The sequence below is a fragment of the Aplidium turbinatum genome, chromosome 9 (assembly GCF_918807975.1).
Source record: "Aplidium turbinatum chromosome 9, kaAplTurb1.1, whole genome shotgun sequence".
Taxonomy (NCBI): domain Eukaryota; kingdom Metazoa; phylum Chordata; class Ascidiacea; order Aplousobranchia; family Polyclinidae; genus Aplidium; species Aplidium turbinatum.
In genome coordinates, this window is record NC_137480.1 from 10,602,011 (window position 1) to 10,621,453 (window position 19,443).

General features: G+C 38.8%; 1 protein-coding gene across 1 annotated transcript; it reads left to right on the forward strand.

Annotated features, from left to right (window-relative positions):
* The first annotated feature begins 1,649 nt into the window (after positions 1–1,649).
* LOC145776601 (T-complex protein 1 subunit zeta-like) lies at positions 1,650–14,483 on the forward strand. The gene is made up of 14 exons (XM_082587831.1): positions 1,650–1,861; positions 2,888–2,987; positions 3,765–3,863; positions 9,427–9,704; positions 9,928–10,038; positions 10,209–10,323; positions 10,534–10,587; positions 10,664–10,843; positions 11,220–11,367; positions 12,135–12,235; positions 12,555–12,690; positions 13,352–13,424; positions 13,786–13,853; positions 14,160–14,483. The coding sequence occupies exons 1-14, from the start codon at positions 1,725–1,727 to the stop codon at positions 14,162–14,164; spliced, it is 1,605 nt and encodes a 534-aa protein (XP_082443957.1). The 5' UTR covers positions 1,650–1,724; the 3' UTR covers positions 14,165–14,483.
* The last annotated feature ends 4,960 nt before the right edge of the window (positions 14,484–19,443 follow it).

Sequence of the window (19,443 nt, forward strand, 5' to 3'; positions counted from 1 at the left end):
CTAAATGTTGAAATCGTGTAGAAAAGAGAACTTTGCTGACTAGGATACGTTGAAGCTGAGAAACATTCACAGAAGCCTTTCGAATTGTTCCAAGAACCCATTTAGCATAACATTTCATTTGTACATTGATTCAACGTCTGAATACATTATCTTAAAAATGCAACGTATCGTAGGGCTTCTGTGAATGTTTTTCAGTTTCAACGTATCCTAGTCAGCAAAGTTCTCTTTTCTACACGATTTCAACGTTTAGCGACGTTAAAACGATAGGCCACACATTTGGTTAGCCTTTTCATTCTGTTACTACAATGTAAAAATGAACTGTTAGGCTAACTGGGTTCTTGGAACAAATTTTTGCTGGTCGGGATAACTAGGCTACGGTACCCGATAATTTCCTTTCAATCTAAGCTGTAGGTCACACATTTGTTGATCCAAACTAATCATTTTAACTATTCAAAAGTACTAACTTATAGACATAAACATGATTTTTTTTGTAACATTGTCTTTGTTTTATTTTCCCTTCATATCTTAAATTTTTCTGAAGGTGTTGCGACCGTGCCAAATTTCTTTCAACTCAATAACTTACTTCGGTCACAAGCACGTTTTAACTTCGCGTTTTGTCGCTTCTACCTTTTTCTCGACCTTTGCTATGTTGACGTGTATTGTTTTTGATATGATGGTCAAAAATAAAAATAACTGAACTGACATGACGAATTTTAATTTAATAGTTCAAACATTTTATTTTTATTCCTTTCTGCACGATTTAAACGTTTAGCGATGTTAAAACGATGTAAAAACGGCAATTGTAATTAGGCTACGGTACCCAATAATTTCATTTTAAAAATTTCAAAAACTCGCCGAATAGGGCACTCGCCGAAAAAGGCTCTCGCCGAATAGGGAACTCGCCGAATCGGACTAGTCGAATCGGACTCGCCGAATCGGACTCGCCGAAACGGGCCATTCCGTTATACTAAGCCTTCGGCACTAACGAGAGTAGGGTGGCCAGTTCCTTACTCTCGGCCGCCTTTACTTCAGCAACTACGCCCACCCAATTTATTACACCCTGGGTAGAGGTGAGCGGTGTTTGTCAACAACCAGCTTAAGCCGGGAGTCGAACCAGGATTCGAACCAGGAACCAGAGCGCCTTATCCGCTGCGCCATCCCACCGCTGCGCCATCTCGAGCAGTGTTTCCACTTTTTGGTCATTTTAAAAAAATTAAAAATAAATGAAACATTGGACTTTGCACCTTGCCAGTGCCATTGAAAACAAATATTTTTCTGTAATTTTTTTGAAATGTATTCTTGAATGTTTAGTTTACGCATTTTAATGCTTAATTCTCGTTTGAAAATTTCATTTAGTATGCCTTTAAGGACAGGGTTAGAAATGTTTCTATTTCTAACCCTGTCCCTTAATAAGGATTCATCCTGTTTTTTCTTGTGATGGTTAGAATTAAAAACAAACTGACCTGATATGATACCTTTAATTTCTCTGAATAAACAAAACCAGCAATTTTTTAGAACATATATATCAAATCAATCTCAATAAGTTCCAATGCTTTTTTTGTACATTTAGTGATGCTTGCTTTTGTGAGGTTGTTTGCATAGTTTTATAAACAAAAAAGAGGTAACTTACAACACATTTTCTCAGAGAAGAAAATCTAAGGATCTTGGTAGGCTTCTTTTTAGTAATTTTTCATAGCTATTTGCGATAATCAATTTACTTTGCAATGGCGGCAATTAAGTCACTTAATCCCAAAGCCGAGGTTGCTCGGTCTACACAAGCTTTAGCAATCAATATTAGCGCAGCAAGAGGTTTGCAAGATGTTCTGAGAACCAACCTTGGTCCAAAAGGAACAATGAAAATGTGAGTGTTACATAATTTTCTTTAGATTACTATATTAGCTATCCTGTTATGGAAACTTTAAAAGAATGATTTTTTTAAAGCTTAAAGTTTCATCTAACCAGTGGTTCTCAAACTTTTTCAGCTTGTGGCACATTAGAAAAAATAGCACGCGGCACACTTACAAAAGAAGAAAAGTTGCTTTAAAAAAAAATATTTTCACGTGTCAATGCGATTGATGTGCTTGTTTATACAAATATAAGCTTCGACTGAAACGAGGGTGCATTGTTGACAAACATATACCCGAATTTCATCATACATTCCAAGCAGTTTCTCTCTTGTGTACAGCTTTTAATTTCAGTCAAAACAGAAAAGCCATGTTCACATAGCCATGAAGATGCAAATTGCAATATAACTTTGATTGCTTTTGCACGGATCATGAAATAAAATTTGGAAGCAGACAGCCAAAACGCATCCAAGTTTTTTGGTGGAAACAGCGTTTGAAAAAATGGGTCGTTTCGTAAATCAATGAGCTGTTCTTCTTCTTCTGCGGAAAGATTGCTTGATTCATTGCTTCCAAATGGTGGGAAGTAATGTTAGCAATAGCTAACATAGCAGCCCAATAGTGACGTGGCAATTACCCTGCTCTATCGGCAATGTCATAATTGGTATCATCGTCACATGTGCTTATTTATCTATTGAAGGATTTAAAGCGCTTTTAAGTCGCATGCTTGTCTGAATGGCTTATTTTAAATATTTATATATATATATATATATAATCCAGAAATTGATTGCAGCAGTTGCAAATAAAAGTGCTCAATGTTTAAAAGACAGAGCTAATGTAAACCATTATTTAATCAACTATTAAAACTTTTTATAGTTGATTAAATAATGGTTTTTATATATATATATATATATATATATATACAGTTCTTTTCCAAAATTTAAAAAAGATTTGCGACACATTTGAGAATCTGTGGCGGCACACTAGTGTGCCGCGGCACACAGTTTGAGAATCACTGATCTGAACTGCAGTGTTCATTTCTTCAGGTTGGTATCTGGTGCTGGAGACATCAAACTTACTAAAGACGGTAATGTCTTGCTGCATGAAATGCAAATCCAACATCCCACAGCAAGTTTAATAGCTAAGGTAAGGTTTTGTCGATTACACTTCAAAGGTTGCGTGCCAAATGATGCTTCCCTGAACTATTAGCTACTTTCTTGGAAAGCATGAGATTACAAATTTACAATTAGTGAAATACCGTGACTAAAACAATGTTTTACTGTATTTAAAGTCGGAAAGAGCCAAAACATCTTGAGCCGAAGCTGTCAATGGTTTTGTTTCTACTGAAAGTTTCTAAAAAAGTAATTTTTATGCGTGTTGACTGTTGATAACATCGGAGTTTGCTTTATTTGTTCATTTTACGTATTTTTCAAATTTTCTTTTACATGTGCTAGCTGAAGATGCTATTACTATAGCGAAATCGATTCTTATTTAATAAATAACACTAAGAGGTTAGATTGTTGTGCAAATGCCAGCATTTGATGAATGCAAAATAGCAGTACCAAAAAGAAACAGGTCCTCACAAGGGATTAGTGTTTGACAAGGCAAAGGTAGCCAATGGTTTTTGATTAATGATTATACTGTAAATATCTCTTTAAAGTCCCCAAAATTTGTATCAAGTTTCGAAATTGAAGAGGATTTTGGCCCCTTGTTGACTTCATATACAATAAGACCCGAATCATGTCATTGATCTGTTTATCCGCACTACGGAAAATACGGCGATAATTCCGAACTACCTAGGGCTGAAAGATCTCGGTGATGAAACATCTGGCAGCCCAAAGGTTGACGTTATGACAGGGCTCATTTGATGTACATGCAAATGCTGATACATATTTGTTTTTAACCACAACTAGCTTTGACTAGGTTGCAACTGCTCAAGATGATATCACAGGTGATGGAACGACTTCAAATGTTTTAATTATTGGAGAATTGCTGAAGCAAGCAGACAACTATGTTCAAGAGGTAAACATTTTTACACTTGTAGTTACTTACTCACAAGTTGCCTGATATGTTCTTGATTGCTGTCATGCATGAAATATTAATTTAGTAAAATGGGGCAAAAAAGCCAAAAAACACAATCTTGGGTATAAATTTATGTGGGTGGTCCACTTTTAAAAAAAGCTTGACTTGCCTCTGTGCATTGTTTATAAAAATATTCATTAAAATCTACTGGCTATTTTGCCCCAGAAATTGGGCAAAAAAAATCAACTTTCCCCAACCATGCTTTATAATGAGTAGAATAACAGTTTATGACATAAATCACACGCAGACATTAAAATGACAACACAAGACATGTGTGGAGGACATCCTTTTGGGAAAATGCAAATTTTTCCTGCACTTTGTCCTCCTCTTGTCCTCAATATAACATAAAATTGTGTGTATCTGCAACTATTTAACATGGCCAGTGCTGGCCCCCAAAAACAATGGGAAGAAAAGTTTTTTCGCTCTTGTTTGCACACATGCAAATGAAAAAAAGTCACTTTTACCCAAAATAATCTCACAAGCAAGAAGTAATCATTGTTGCCGAACAATGAATGAAACAATAAGCTCTAGGAACTAAACTATAAAGTCACATCACCAGTCAATGATCATGATAGCCTACAAGGTAAGATGTTACCAACATGTCTGTTCATGACTTGTGCAAAACAATACTGTAGCATACAAGTGCAAAAGCCAACCACTTTTGCACTCCTCTTGGAGATTCTTCATGTGACCCCCCCCCCCCAGTTTTTCAACCACAGCTATAGAAGGCAACAATGCTAATTATTTATTTTGGAAAATTTTTTGCTTATTTGGAAGTGATGAATGACAAGTATGTTTTTTCTTTTTATGTTTACATTTATGCAATGCATGTGGCAAAAAGTAAATTGGAATAAAAAAATATTTTGCCCCAATTACTATTAAAAGTGTGGGGTAAAAAAATCGACATCATTCAACAAAAACTGTTCATCTTAACAACTTTATGTTTGTTGGACTGCTGTTGGCTGTTAAATGGGATATTGCCTGACTGAAAACAGGAGCAAAATATTTGGTGTATACTAACTGTGTCTGTGTCATATAAAAGTTCAGAAAACCATACAAAAAGTTTTTTTTACTGTGATTTTTAAGCCTTTATGTAAAACAAACAAAAAACATGTCAGAAAAAGGAGCAGTATAAAACAATCCAGTTGTGAGAAAAGTTCCATAGATAAATATAGTGTAAAAATATTAAAATATTTTTCATGTACTGTAACATTCAAGTTTTTTAGGAGGGTTGCTTTTTTACCCCAACTACATCCTTGTTTTTTTGCTCCATCTTCAAAACACAATCACAACTCAACTAAAGATATTAACCTAGTGTAGTAAAATGCTTACTGTACTATCTTCATTGCCACAAAATATTCTATAATTTTGTCCTTCAGCCCAATCAGTTTGATCGACTGCAGTCTTTGCAAAAGGAGATTTCAGTGGTGTAATATTATACTCATACTGTATGTATATTAGGGTGGAGTGAAAAAAATAAAAATCACTAATTCAAAAAACGTCCCCTCTCAATAGTTGCCTTTGGTCCCAAAACTAAGTTTAAAAGTGGTTTTGGGAAGTTGCCTCGAATACTCAGGTGACAACGACGCAAAGGTCATGCGGGGGTCAAATCCCATAAAAATGCAATAACTCTGTGAGCGGTGATGCTAGGGAGCTAAGTTTGATGCCAAAAGAAGCAGAATGTGCACTTTCCTATCTGTCTCAAAAGAAGTTTTTTTCGAAATTTTACTAGATATATGGTTATTTTCACAAAATGTAATTTTCAGGTCAAATATCAATAACACATAGCATTATGCACAGTTTAACATCACCATAACATAATCACTCCACAAGAAATCAGCACAATGAGAATGATATATCTCTAACCAATGAAACACACATTTGAGTGGTTTTAGAGCAAGCACAAGCACAGGATGGTAACAACAAACACATATAAAATTGGGTTTCATAATATTACAATAGCCTAGAGCCCTAGACGACAGACGTTAAATGCCAGTTTTATGCAGGGGGAAATGGTATTGGCAGGAGGACCTAAGATTGAAATTGATTTTTGGTATTGTATTGCTTCATCAGTTTTCGTGACCGAATCTTTAGCCTGATCAGACCGTCACGTCTGTTGAAGCCAGCTACTGCTGACGAAGCTTCGGTTACAAGCTTTATGTGGCGCTCCACAGCTTAATTATGACATGAGATTTTCTTCATGAGCTAATGAGCTTTTCTTCTCTGATTTTTTCGATGTTGCAGTTACTCAGGTGTCAAATTTCTGGTGGTTTGTTGGTTTGGTCAGAATTTAAGTTCACAAGTTTGTAGTAAGATTTAGCATGAACGTTGATTGCTGGAACATTGAATTTTCTCACATGGACAGAAGCTACGGATTCTTCCCCATCGGCTGGCTCGTTTTGGACTGGTGCTGCTTCGCTTTCAGGCACTTCATTTTCGATTGAAAATTGTTCAATGACCCTCTCAAACTAAGGATTTTGTTTACAGCTAAATGACAAACTGTCTCATCATCATCTGCCAACATCCCCAAGAGAATGTTTTCTTGGTGCGCAAAGAATGCATTTCGCTTAAGGACATCCAGTGCAATCTTCTTGACTTTATTGTTCGGAAATTTGACAACTCTTTGTAGCATGTTGAAGAAGCTTTTCGGTCCATCTGTGATCGAGTGGTAGTGCTTGATTTCAAACCATGCCGGAAAGTAAACTCTAATGTAAAGTTCTACGATTGTTGTCAATGTTGTGGTCGTTGTACAGAAACATAGAAACGGGGTAAGTGACAGGCCAAGGTCAGCCACCTTGCATGGGAAAGTCCTCCAACTTCGAGAAGCTCGAGATCTTCATCAACAGTGCCCAACATTACGGCCATGCAGATTCTGTACCCATAATATTCGTCATTTAGCTGTGAACAAAATCCTTAGTTTGAGAGGGTCATTGAACAATTTTCAATCGAAAATGAAGTGCCTGAAAGCGAAGCAGCACCAGTCCAAAACATCCGATGGGGAAGAATCCGTAGCTTCTGTCCATGTGAGAAAATTCAATCATGCTAAATCTTACTACAAACTTGTGAACTGAAATTCTGACCAAACCAACGAACCACCAGAAATTCGACACCTGAGTAACTGCAACATCGAAAAAATCAGAGAAGAAAAGCTCATTATTCGCCACCCCTGCCACAATCAAGCTGTGAAGCGCCACATAAAGCTTGTAACCGAAGCTTCATCAGCAATAGCTAGCTTCAACAGACGTGACGGTCTGATCAGGCTAAAGATTCGGTCACGAAAACTGATGAAGCAATACAATACCAAAAAGCAATTTCAATCTTAGGTCCTCCTGCCAATACCATTTCCCCCTGCATAAAACTGGCATTTAACGTCTGTCGTCTAGGCTATTGTAATATTATGAAACCCAATTTTATATTTGTTTGTTGTTACCATCCTGTGCTTGTGCTTGCTCTAAAACCACTCAAATGTGTGTTTCATTGGTTAGAGATATATCATACTCATTATGCTGAATTCTTGTGGAGTGATTATGTTATGGTGATGTTAAACTGTGCATAATGCTATGTGTTATTCATATTTGACCCGAAAATTACATTTTGTGAAAATAACCATATATCTAGTAAAATTTCGAAAAAAACTTCTTTTGAGACAGATATGAAAGTGCACATTCTGCTTCTTTTGGCATCAAAATTAGCTCCCTAGCATCACCGCTCACAGAGTTATGGCATTTTTATGGGATTTGACCCCCGCATGACCTTTGCGTCAAGGTTGTCACCTGAGTATTCGAGGCAACTTCCCAAAACCACTTTTAAACTTAGTTTTGGGACCAAAGGCAACTATTGAGAGGGGACGTTTTTTGAATTAGTGATTTTTATTTTTTTCACTCCACCCTAATGTATATGCTGTTTAAAAATTATTCATACGTGTGAAGTGTATGTACTTGTTCTCTGAAATTGATGACCAATCTATATATACCCATTACCCAGTGGAACTTTATTTTGAGCTATTATGCAATTGTGTATATTTGTGTTTGATATTTTTAAAACCAGTTGAAAAAGAATCATGACTAAACTTGTAAAGTTTTTATGACATTAATGAAAAAGTGAAGTAAAAACAATTGAAATTTTTCTCTGAATGTTAGCATATAAGGAGGGCTGTGGAGCTGGGAGGAATTTTGGCGTGTCTTCAGTCGGCCAATTATAAACCCAGAAGTCGGGGTCGTATATTTTTCCTCGACTCCACAGTCCACAGCCCTGTATATATAATGGGTCTGCTACTATTCGGTGAGTCCGATTCGGTGAGTCCGATTCGGTGAGTCCGATTCGGTGAGAGCCTTTTTCGGTGAGAGCCCTATTCGGTGAGTTTTTTTTTTAAATTATTGCGCGCCGTAGCCTAATTATCATTGCCGTTATAGGGTTAGGGGATAGAGGTTAGGGGTTGGGGGTTTTTGGGGTTGGGGATTTTTGTGTTTTTTTTTGAATTTTTGTTTGAAAATTATCGGGTACCGTAGCCTAATTAAAACCCCTAACCCCTAACCCAAACCCCCAAAAACCCCCAAACCCCCCAAAAACCCCAAACCCCCAAAAACCGCAAACCCCAAAAAACCCCAACCCCAAAAACCCCCAACCCCAAAAACCCCCTAACCCCCAACCCCAAAAAACGCCTAACCCCCAAAAAGCCCAACCCCCAAAACCCCCCAACCCCTAAAAACCCCAAAAACCCCAAACACCCCAACCCCCAACCTCAAAAACCCCCAACCCCAAAAACCCCCAACCCCAAAAACCCCCAACCCCCTAACCCCAAAAACCCCCAACCCCCTAACCCCCAAACCCCAAAAAACCCCAACCCCAAACACCCCAAAAACCCCCAACCCCAAAAACCCCCTAACCCCAAAAACCCCCAACCCCAAAAAACCCCCAACCCCCTAACCCCCAACCCCAAAAAACGCCTAACCCCCAAAAAGCCCAACCCCCAAAACCCCCCAACCCCTAAAAACCCCAAAAACCCCAACCCCAAAAACCCCCAACCCCAAACACCCCAACCCCCAACCTCAAAAACCCCCAACCCCAAAAACCCCCAACCCCAAAAACCCCCAACCCCCTAACCTCTATCCCCTAACCCCTATCCCCTAACCCCTATTCCCTAACCCCTATCCCCTAACCCTATAACGGCAATGATAATTAGGCTACGGCACCCCCTAACCCCTAACCTCTAACCTCTAACCCCTAACCTCTATCCCCTAACCCCTATCCCCTAACCCCTATCCCCTAACCCTATAACGGCAATGATAATTAGGCTACGGCGCGCAATAATTTAAAAAAAAAACTCACCGAATAGGGCTCTCACCGAAAAAGGCTCTCACCGAATCGGACTCACCGAATCGGGCCATTCCGATATATAATACCTATTTACTGGAGACTTATAAAATCAAGTTTTAGAGGTTTCGTGAATCAGCCTTTTCATTTTCATGCTTTTGTGTTGACATGACAATTGCTTTTGTGGCAGGGAGTCCATCCGCGAATAATTACTGAAGGTTTTGAGTTGGCAAAAGACAAGGCTCTGCAAGTCCTAGATTCTCTTAAATGTGACTTCAAAATCAATCGAGAACGTCTGGTTGATGTTGCCCGAACGTCACTAGTGACCAAAGTTCATCATAAATTAGCTGAGCAGTTGACAGAAGTTGTCGTTGATGCTATACTTGCTATCAAGCAAGACGAGCAACCCATCAACTTGCACATGGTTGAAATAATGGAAATGCAACACAAACTTGACTGCGATACAAGGTAACATTTTTGTCGTGTATGGGAATTGATTTCAAGCATCATATACGTTATACAAGTAACAGAATTTTGCAAGCTTTATTAAAAATGACAGTTAACTTTTCTTGTCGTTATGGTTTGGGCATAGTCAGAAAACATCAATGTGTTGTGTCGTTTTATTCTTTATGTGCTTTTTATAACTTGAAAATGATTCACTTTCAATTTGGAATGAATGGTTTTTGCTTAGCTTGATATACGGCATTGTGATGGACCACGGGGCCCGTCATCCCGACATGAAGAAGAGAGTTGAAAACGCGTACATTCTCACTTGCAACGTGTCTATGGAGTATGAAAAAAGGTAAGCTGGTTAAAAATATTATATATAATATAAACATTAAAAACAATCATTGCTTTGTCAATAAACCCGTGGTAACACCTAGTTTTTGTATCATTTTTTTTATCGTTTTTATCCAATAACAGTACACAAAGGAGTGGTTTGCAAAGTCTTCAAGTAATTTTATATTTCAGTGAAGTTAATGCTGGATTTTTCTATAAGTCCGCTGAAGAAAGAGAGAAGCTGGTCGAAGCCGAACGACGTTTCACCAATGACAAAGTCAATAAAGTTATACAATTAAAAAAAGAGGTACTGTATATATATATTCGTGTTTTAACATAAGTTTTGGATGTTTTATTCTAAAACAAGCACTGTATCTAAAAAGTTACTATAACCTTTATATATTTGGTAATAGAACAAGTCTTTTCCTCATAATATTTTTCTTTTTAAAAGTAAATTTTATCATCATAGACAATTTCACCTCATCAGTTAACATGTACCTGTTCGTGTTTTAAATAGGTCTGCGATGGCAGCGGTGACAGCGACAAAGGGTTTGTGCTTATCAACCAAAAGGTATGTGATTTACACAACACACATGTTACATTTTGTCGCTCGTTTTCATTGAAAATAAAATTGCTATGCGTTGCAGGGAATCGATCCCTTATCTTTGGACATGCTCGCCAAGAACGGAATCGTTGCACTGCGTCGCGCCAAGCGTCGTAACATGGAAAGATTGGTTCTAGCTTGCGGTGGCCACGCTATGAATTCCGTGGATGAATTGTCGCCGGACTGCCTCGGCAAAGCGGGTCTTGTGTACGAGCACGTTCTGGTGAGTTGGCTTGTTTTCGGTCAAGCAGAACTTCGGTTGGTCATTTGGGAGTAGCATAAGCTACATCATTTTAGGTTTTCAAACTTCTTCAAAATATATTTTCGTGAACGTCAGGCAGGAGTGAAAGTACCTCAGGCAGATGATAAATAAAAACTTGATTGAATTGGATGACGTTCCTGAAAAAAAAAACTATGCAATAAATTAACGAAGTAAATTGTGTTGCTTTTTTAGTAATATCATTCAAATAATTTATTGCTTATGATATTCTAGAACTACTACTCTCCAATAGGAGTACTGTTTTCGATATAGATTGCAGCCTTTCTTGCAATTCATGTTTGATAACAGTATTACGAGCATGCTTTTATATTTTGCGCAGGGAGAATCAAAATTTACATTCGTTGAAAAGTGCCAAGACCCACGCAGCGTGACAATTTTGATCAAGGGGCCAAACAAACACACAATCACACAGATTAAAGACGCTGTTCGAGATGGCTTGCGCGCGGTGAAGAATGCTATTGAAGACGGTATCTCAAGCTCCTTGTTGCACTATCTTAACTACATGATCATTTTATGCCCAGGGATTGAAGATGAACATCCCATACAGTAAAATCAACGATTTATATGTCAACGTATGCAGACGTTGAATCAATGTAAAAACGACTGATTTTGCTGCCTGGGATTAGGTTGACTGGTTACAAGAAAATATTTTGTGTCCATATTTGAGGTTGTTTTTGAGCGTTATGCCAACACACAGCCCCGTGGACTCCTTGGGAGTCGTGCTGGCGTTTTTTTGAAAGTCGCACAGTTGCTTTTATCTGTTGGGCCACGCAGCTTTCCGCTAACGTAGTTAAGTAAAAAAAAAAGGAAGAACTTTGTATTTGAATTGAACGGCTTTGTGTTCCAGCACGCGTAATAATTGTTTGTTACTTCACAAGATATTATTATGACTAGAGATTATCGCATGCAGTCGATTGTTAAACCTTTGGAAAGACCCATTAGTGGCAGATCCCGCTGCACTGACCGCATCCTTTTTTTCTAGTTTTTTTGTGGCTCTTTTGTTGCCGAGCACTTGAATTTTATTTGTGTCAATGAACGTGCTCTCGAAATTCTATTCTGCTATGAAGTATCCTAGAGAAAACTTTTCGTGTATCGCCTGTGTACGTAAATTGCAACGTTTTTTTTTTACTGTTTCCTACTCTTCAGTCATCTCTTAGATGTTAATTGGTTAGAATCTTCATTCAATTGAAGACAAGGACAGAAAAAAGACTAAAGCCTGTTTTTATTCTATCAGATTGCGTTGTGCCAGGAGCTGGAGGTTTTCAGATCGCCGCCTTCGATGCGCTGATGCGTTTCAAGCCCACCGTGAAAGGTCGAGCTCAACTTGGTGTTCAGGTATGAGGGACATATCTTCGCCAACTGGGTTCTTTACGGTTTGCTGCTATAAGCAAGTAAAACAATAAATTTGCTTCAGAAATAAAAAAACGTTTCAGGATATCATTGGTTAGATTTTTTTATGTATTGTTAAAGACAGCGATGTGAAGTTGTTGCTATTTGTCGGCCTAGTTTCTGGGATGACGACAAGCGACATGGCGACGATATTGGCTAAACGACACGAGTTGTCAGTGATTGATCTGTTTGCTGACTTATTTGAAGTGCTTTTTCCACTTAAGATTTATAAACCCTAATTTTAAATTTGCTTTTCATTTACCAGGCGTTCGCGGATGCCTTGCTTGTTATCCCGAAAGTACTTGCTCAAAATGCTGGCTTGGACCCGCAGGAAACAATCGTAAAATTGCAACAGGAGTACGCCAGCAGTGAAATGCCCGTTGGAGTGGACCTTCAAACTGGTATTCGCGTTCTTCTGACTTTTGATAAGTCTAGTTTCATCTGCAGAAGTTGTATCAATGTAAAAAAACAACTAATTTGCTGGTTGACATGTTAAGCTGAAGTTAGAAAACAGCTGTTTCTTACCATTCCGGTATCTCCCCAAACAGCAAATCAGTCGTTGTTGGCATTGATTCAACGTTTACAGACGTAAAATCAATGTAAAAAACGTCTGATTTGCTGTCTGGGTCAGGTCATTTCCCCCGACAGCAATACATTTGTTTTTTTACTTTGGTTCAACATCTGCAGACGTTGAGTAGAAGTAGTCCAGTTTTAATCCGGTGATGTCGTCGTTACCGAGGGTGGCCGGATTCACCTCCAAGTGCCGCAATCGTCTTCACACCCTGCCTCCACATCGATCTGTCTAACGCGTCCTCTTGTCAAGCCCATTTTGCTGCTTTCTTCCTCAACTTGCCTTTTCCCCGTTTTCTTGGGTCTTCCTTGAATCAATGTAAAAAAACGGATAATTTGCTGTCGGGGAAGTTTTATCACCTGTTACCTTTGCCACTTTGGTTATTCTTTTTCAAGCTTTTTATAATGGTTACAGACTTACAGTATTTTGTCATGCACTTTTATCGACGCTATTTTACACTCGACTTCAGTAAAATAAACTGATATTTTCAGGTGAACCAATTTCTCCCGCCGATGCTGGGATCTTGGACAACTATTGCGTCACGAAGCAATTGCTCAATTCCTGGTGGGTCACCGCTCGTTTGAATAACAGCTTGTTTTGCAGACTAATCTTCCTCCTGCACTTACTAAATGACGTATAACAAAATATAATGTAAGGAATCATGGAAAACCATCTCTTCTACGCATTGTGACACCAATTTTGTCACTTTATGATAAGTAGTTTTGAAAAGACGTGAAAATTGAGGTTTTCGGAACGTCAACGGCCGTACCTCACATCGTATGACGTCATAATGAGCTAGATTTTGAGTGAACAGTTTTTACCCAAATTCCTACCACATCAAGACCCGATACGATTTTAAAATCGGATATGGTAAAAATTAGATTTCCTTAACCACGGTTAATTTTTTGATTCTTTCACTCCCCAGCACTGTGATCGCTTCAAATCTTTTGCTTGTGGACGAAATGATGAGAGCCGGAATGGCCACGCTGAAGGGTAAGTTGTTTAATTTGATCAATTCTTGTGAAGTTAATGTTCGCCACTGCAAGCGAGGTCGCCAACATGTTTCGTATTGACAAAATAGACTACTTTTTTCGTTTTTAAGTTAGTAAAAGTTTCCGTTTAACCTGTCCAGTTGTACTGTACAACTTTTGTTTTTATGCCAAGCGCCCGATTTGCGTTGTTTTTACAGTGACACCTCGAGAAAGTGTTTCATCAGTTGCGTTTTGTTTTCGTTTTTGAATATCATCAGATCACGATTTCAATAAATTATTTGTCGCTGACTTTTACTTGCTTATTCAGGTTGATTTCCCAATTGTCTTTGTGTCGTGCATGGAAGATTGATTCTGTTTCTGGGTCGGCAGAGTTGCTGGTTCTACGATTTTTATTTGGAACAATTAAAAGCTGGCCAAAATCCCAACCAAGAACGCATGATTTGTATTCGTGTCGTGTGTTTACTGTCTTGGACTTTATCATTGAGCCCTTTTGCTTTGATCATTTCATTTTCAAATATAGATTTCTTGCTCAGTCGTACATTCACTCCTGGTTTTCTCTCTCCATTAACGTTATTTATACGTTGAATGAACGTTACGTGTAAGTTTTGAAAAATCCAAGGGTGTTCGTTCATTGTGTTTAACCTGAAATGTTGCTCGTTCCATGCAGTTCGTGACAACTCAGACATCAGGCAAAGTTTTGAGAATGGCTTAAGCTTTCTTGCTTCAGCCTGCAGCTGCAATGAGAACTTGTTAGATTATACCATTGATATCTTACATTATAGATATGCAACTCAGCAATCGTGGAATTATTGTCACGCTCGACTGACTTTATGGACACAATCAACAATCAAGGTTGCCAGCTTGGCTAGCGTATCTATGGTAGGCTATTATTGTACGGTTTGGGCTTGGCGAGTGGTGGCTTTTGAGCTCCTTTGGAATATTTTGTTTGGCGTATATTTCAAGTTTTCCCAGAATAGCCTACTATGAAAAATCAAGACAATAATCTTTCTTCACGTAGGTTATGCAACTTCTGTTTCATGATCGTTGGAACTTTCATTTAAGCTTATTTCCAGTGACTCATTAAAGCTTGTTGTAGGCAGTTTACAAACCTGAGATAGAGGGGCGCCGGAACAATTTTAGGACGAGAGTTTTAGGATGAGATATAGCGATAATGCTGGGCAACTCATTCGTTTTCCCGCTATTAGCCATGAAAGTCGAAATGTGAGACAGATGAATAATTGCAATAGCTTGAACAAGAAACGAAAGGTAAATTTCACATTCATAGCATCACAATCTGCTGCAAAGTATAAAATCTGTCCACGGGATAATTTGTGTGGGCCTACTGTAGGCTATAGGCCCTATAATTTGGCTATTTGCAGTAGCTTACATGACCTTAAAAGGGCACCTGTCACGATTTCTTTCTATCTCTTACCAGGAAAAAGACTTGGAAAGGTTCAATGACGTAGTTTAATGGGTCAAACCGAAAAGCAGTCAATTAAATGTCGAATAATTCAACTAGTGAAATGATAATCTGACTTCTTGAAGAACTTTAACGAACGGCTTCTCAAATAACTCTAATTTCGAACACAATTTATATCAGCACCAATTCTCATCTACTTGTATTCAATTACTTCAAGTCTCAATCACCAATAATTTCTGCATCAACTACCAATCCACAACTCATAGCACAACTCTCATAATCAACTCATAATAATCATTACACAAACTACACCACTATTTATAGTTGGTTGTTCAGTCCAGTAACTTCGAGAAGGTTACGTAAGGTTACATCATAAAGAACCATTGTTCTATCAAGCAGCATTTAAATGTAAACAACAGAAGTCTCTAGAATGTCACGTAGGGAAAATGATTCCAGAAAACACTTTTTACATAATACAAATTTCGTAATCAGAGGTTACTTCAGGTCATAACCGATAATAACACATCGCTCAAAATTCTACAACCAAAACAACACGCTCGTTGAAGATACAAAGCAAGCCATCGCGATGCATTGTACCTTGATTGTGACAGCACCATTGCCCCCCATCCAGAGAAAATTTGAGGGCAGGGGGCATCCTCCCCCCTGCTGAGACAGCTTCATTAGCATCACGGATCCAACCGCCAAACCAAGACTATTTTAATGTTTGGTACACACCATAACTAGGCTACCAAATGCTGTAGCACAGTTTTCGGTAGCCAGCAGTAACTTTCATTTTGGTAACATTCAGTAGATTAATTAAATAAAACTTCAGCTGGTCCTGGAACTACAGCTCCAAAAAAGGTCTTTACTTACTTATCAATGGTTGACAGCCTTTTTGTTAGGCATTGTCGGAAATTTTCAGGGGTTGTCAGGCATTGTAGAGTAGCTACTTTCAGGCATTGTCTAGGATTTCCAGGCATTGTCCAACATTATCAGTGGTTGACGGGGTTGTTAGGCATTATAGAACATTTTCAAGGGTTGTCGAGAATTTTCAGGGGTTGTCAGGCATTGTAGAGTAGCTACTTTCAGGCATTGTTGGGAATTTCCAGGCATTGTCTAGGGTTTCCAGGCATTGTCGATCAATATCAGTGGTTGACAGGTTTGGTAGTCATTATGGAACATTTTCAGGCATTGTCGAACATTTTCAGGGATTGTCGAACATTTTCAGGGGTTGTCGAGCATTTTCAGGGATTGTCAGGCATTGTCGGTAATTTCAAGGCATTGTCTAAGATTTCCAGGCATTGTCAATGCTAGACAACCCCTGAAAATGTTCGACAATGCCTGACAAACCCGTCAACCACTAATAATGATCAACAATGCCTAGAAATCCTAGACAATGCCTGGAAATTTCCAACAATGCCTGAAAGTAGCTACTCTACAATGCCTGACAACCCCTGAAAATGCTCGACAATCTCTGAAAATGCTCGACAATGCCTAAAAATGTTCCATAATGACTACCAAACCTGTCAAACACTGATATTGATCGACAATGCCTGGAAGTTTTAGACAATGCCTGGAAATTCCCAACAAATGTCTGAAAGTAGCTACTCTACAATGCCTGACAACCCCTGAAAATGCTCGACAATCCCTGAAAATGTTCCATAATGACTACCAAACCTGTCAAACACTGATATTGATCGACAATGCCTGGAAATCCTAGACAATGCCTGGAAATTCCCAACAAATGTCTGAAAGTAGCTACTCTACAATGCCTAACAACCCCTGAAAATGCTCGACAATCCCTGAAAATGTTCGACAATTTCTGAAAATGTTCCATAATGACTACCAAACCTGTCAAACACTGATATTGATCGACAATGCCTGGAAATCCTAAACAATGCCTGGAAATTCCCAACAATGCCTAAAAGTAGCTACTCTACAATGCCTGACAACCCCTGAAAATGCTCGACAACCCCTGAATATGTTCGATAATGCCTGAAAATGTTCGACAATGCCTCACAAGCCTGTAAACCACTGATAATGATCGACAATGCCTGGAAATCCTACACAATGCCTAGAAATTCCCAACAATGCCTGAAAGTAGTTAGCCTACTCTACAATACCTGAAACCCCTGAAAATGTTCGACAACCCCTGAAAATGCTCCACAACCCCCCAAAAATCCGACAATGCCCGGCAATGCCTGACAATGCCCGACAATGCCTGACAATGGGTATTTAGAGGTACCCTCTGTGACTGTGATTTGTTTTCAATCGCCAGAATCTCCATAAAGCAGTCCATGCGGAACGAGAATGTGACGTCATCACAAGCAATCCATACGTCAACTTGAAAACAAAGAAAGTTTTATTTAAACAAAAACCAAAAAAATATATTAAAAATAAAGTTGTTTTGCTGTGCCAAGTTTGAAGTCAATGCATACAGCCATAGCTACGCTGTTAGCCTTCAAACATCGTTACGCACCACTGAGTTGCATATCTATATATAAGATATCTATGATTATACGGAGATTAACGAATACCACATCAAGTGTCGATACGTGTTTCCAAAAAGTATCCTTAATAACCCGGATCCAAATAGGGTGGGACTTTGTCTGCAGTTAACAGCGCGCTAGTCAAGATTACGGTATTGGTTCGGCTCTCGGGATGTGCGCTTAAGCAACGCGTTTCAGGCTGCTCTTTATTCAGCGGCACTTAGTGAATAGAATAATTCCCCAGCAACAATCGGAAAACTTCACTCTGTCAATCTCGGTAATCAGCCTGCGTAAAGCTTCTACAAGTATGCGAAACTACCAGGAATAACATCAACATCGAGGATAAAGATTCAAAACCAAGCACCATCATCTTGACGTGCTCAGATGACTGACGACCAAGGATGCTAGCACCTCCAAATATGCTCTTCCAGCATAACTTTCAACATGAAGACTAGATCTGTGGTTTCGGCTCTGGTAGATCAATTCGAACCAGTATAGCGAAAACTTAAAAAATATGTAAAAAGGCTTTTGCACTTTGTCTTGTGTTGCTCAGTAATAATGAATTAGTCTGGTCAAAGACATCGAACCCAACATTTCGTGGTCTATTCATAGCTATGCCCGACCTTACGGTGGTGGCTGAAGACTGCCTCGTTGAAAAGCTTGTAATATTGCAGGTTAACCGCGACCACCAATTAAATAAGCGCTCCGAGTTGGTTAGTAAGTGTCGTCATCGCAACAAATTCAACCTCAGATGTGTCAACATTCTAAAACGCAGCCGACAATCGTGTCATAAAAGCTCTCATGACGAAGCTCAATGCCGCACCACGGCTATTAACAACACGCACGCTGCAGCCGATCCAGATTTATAGTCGGGGTCAGGCAATTCAGAACTTTGCATGGTTTGCTAATGGAAACATTTTCGAGTGTTCGGTGAGTTTTGCTGAGGACAGAGCTATGCTAATTTGTGCCTACGCTACGCCTGCTTAATAATTAGGCTACCCCGATTTCTCTTTTGCATGTTTTTCAGCACCTTCTGACCATCCCGCAATGGGTGAAACAGGTTGTAAAGATTACTTTGATGATACGGTAGTAATAATTTAATTTACTTGAATTAGCTCTGCTTAGCATCGAGCACTCTTTTGTGGTATTAATACCATTTATCATCAGCCGGTCATGCCACTGCTGGCAGAGCCAGATGGCTTCCACATATGTTTCCACACCATTCTGTCTTTTGCTGTTCTCATCCAGGTGATGCCAATCTTTTCTTCTATGTCATCTCGCCATCTTCTTTTTGGTCTCCCTTTTATCGTAGGCCCTACTAGGCATATTGTAGGCAGGCTACTGGATTTAGCAGAGATGTACGCATAGGGGAGAGTGGGGTTAGTTGGAAGGCGGGGTTAGTTGAAAAATGGTCATTTTTTTAACTCTCGATAACTTTTTTAAATATTTATTGCCAACATGTGAAGTAGTTTATAAAAACACATAATCCATGTTAGTTTCGATTTGTTGAGTCAAGGTATACCTGTTTGGCTGACAATTTTGTATTTTCTTACTTTCGAAGTAAAATTTTTGGCGTATTGAAAAACATCTTATGCGTCGATATCGTTAAAGATAGGCAGAAGTTTTTTGGTGTGTGTCAGCTGTAGGTGTTCTACAACACTAAGAAATAAGCAAATTTTAGT

Coding starts and splice junctions, on each gene's coding strand:
- LOC145776601 (XM_082587831.1), top strand. CDS start 1,725: ATGGCGGCAATTAAGTCACTTAATCCCAAAGCCGAGGTTGCTCGGTCT. Junction 2,988..3,764: donor CAGCAAGTTTAATAGCTAAG/GTAAGGTTTTGT, acceptor AGCTTTGACTAG/GTTGCAACTGCTCAAGATGA. Junction 12,691..13,351: donor TGGAGTGGACCTTCAAACTG/GTATTCGCGTTC, acceptor TGATATTTTCAG/GTGAACCAATTTCTCCCGCC.